Here is a 1,928-nt window from a genome sequence, read left to right as displayed (position 1 = left end):
CGATGGATACTGGAATCTTCCTGAATTTTTTTTTTTGGAATCACTGAAATTATTTGTGAATTACTGGAATTTTTTTGTAATTAAGTTGGAATTAAATTTGAAACTATAAGAATTAATCTAAAAGCAATGCAATTACGATAAATTGTTAGAATTTCGTTGGATTTTTTTTGAGAATTACTGAAATTATTTGTGAATTACTGGAATTTTAGATGGGCACCTCGTATAACAAAAACAAATAAAATAACAGCAATTGATAGATCAAAGCCTTCTTTGCCGACGTACAAAATTTTACTTTTTTGATGTTAATAACAACGTTGCTAAAAGAATTTAAGTCAAACCATAAATTTTCCAAATTTCCCAATAAAATATCAACAATTTGGCAACACCGCAATAAAAATTTAGAAACAAAAAGTGGCACTTATGTATATTAAAATTAATATTAGAATACAACAAAACAAAAAATACAAGATGTTACAATTTATGATTTAAAAAATTACACAGTTTGGTCACTTCTGAATTCTGATAGATACTCTGTATAACGAAAACAAATAAAATTACACCAAATGATAGTCAAAAGCCTTCTATGCCAATGTACAATATTTTACTTTTCTGATGTTAATGTTGCTAAAAGAATTTAAGTCAAACCATCGATTTTCTAAATTTTACAATAAAATACCACCAACTTTTCACTGTCAAAGCCAGACGTGTTGCCAACTCAGGTTGGCAACTTTGGACTGTCAAATAGACACGTTTTGCCAACTGTAAGATTTAAATGTGTTGCCAACTTAAGTTGGCAACTTGACACTGTCAAATCCAGACATGTTGCCAAATTAAGTTATCAACTTTGGACAGTCAAATACACACGTGTTGCCAACTGTCAGATTTAAATGTGTTGCCAATTTAAGTTGGCAACTTTATACTGTCGGATTTAAACGTGTTGCCAATTTAATTTCGAAGTTGTTTTAAGTGTGAAAACTTACTCGAACTTGTAGCGGCCGTCGCCCCTATTGTCGTTGTTGAGTCTGAGGATGGCCGGGGGCGGCGGCGTGGGGCCGGTGCGGACTTGCCCTTGCACGTAATTGTTATCCAAGCGCCCAGCTGCGGCGGCGGCGCACACCAACGCGGTGAAGACAAGCTGGAATAATCACAAAAAGAGAGAATGCAAACAATCACTTGTAATTGTTGTGTAAGACTTACCAGTTTCATTCTGTGGCGTTTTATCAAGCAAATGATGCCGATTTGGTGAATCCTTTCGCTTTTATAGCATCGCAAATGAGAGGTGTTTTGTGTGTTTTCGGATGATACATTTCTTTTTCAGAGCGTTTCACAAGAACTCGATTTTATTATTATTGACATTTTACGGAATTGCAACATGGAGTAGGTGGGGCGCGATTTGATACATTTTTAAGTAAATTTGAAATCTTCGCTCGAGTAATGAAATAAATTAGGAAATGTTTATGCAATTTTGTGGATGAGCGAAATGTAAGCAGATTTTTACGGTATTTTAAGCACAAGTGAGAAAATGGGGAATAAAATAAATAAAACATGTCAGCAACTGAGGCTAAATCACACATATATCAAAATACATTTTGCAGTAAAAGCTTCCACATTATTTTTATTTGCCCCATTTTATATTTTTTTTATTGCAAGCGATTATAAAGAATACGAAACCCGGACAATTACTTGTTTAATTGCCTCGTAAAAATGGTTAAAAATTTCTTCAATCTTGTCTTCACAGTTCACCTAATATTCTTTAAGTTGTTGAAATATTTTGTGTTTGTTTTTTAACTGTAACAATCCTTATATCTCAGCTAAGTATTTTTGAAAACATTTAATGATAATAAAGATATACCAATTTAACCAGTATTTAATTTAACTTATATTGATTTTAAAGTTATAAATAATTCTTTAATTTATTTATTTTTTCA

At 32.1% G+C, this 1,928-nt stretch overlaps 1 protein-coding gene across 1 annotated transcript in view; it reads right to left on the bottom strand.

The window, feature by feature from the left end:
* LOC123007111 (cuticle protein CP14.6-like) overlaps positions 1-1,333 on the bottom strand; it is a 3,709-nt gene extending 2,376 nt beyond the window's left edge. The window contains exons 1-2 of the mRNA XM_044402166.1: positions 1,198-1,333; positions 981-1,135 (exon numbers count right to left, since the gene is read on the bottom strand). Of these exons, the coding sequence (XP_044258101.1) occupies positions 981-1,135; positions 1,198-1,206 (164 nt within the window). The 5' untranslated portion in view covers positions 1,207-1,333. The remainder of the gene's footprint in view (positions 1-980; positions 1,136-1,197) is intronic.
* Between the last annotated feature and the right edge of the window lie 595 nt (positions 1,334-1,928).

The sequence above is a fragment of the Tribolium madens genome, unplaced genomic scaffold (assembly GCF_015345945.1).
Source record: "Tribolium madens isolate multiple individuals breed KSU strain unplaced genomic scaffold, Tmad_KSU_1.1 Scaffold_3;HRSCAF=73;Tcas5.2_LG2, whole genome shotgun sequence".
NCBI lineage: Eukaryota > Metazoa > Arthropoda > Insecta > Coleoptera > Tenebrionidae > Tribolium > Tribolium madens.
Note: the sequence above shows the minus strand (reverse complement) of the source record. Positions and strands in the feature narration are given on the sequence as shown.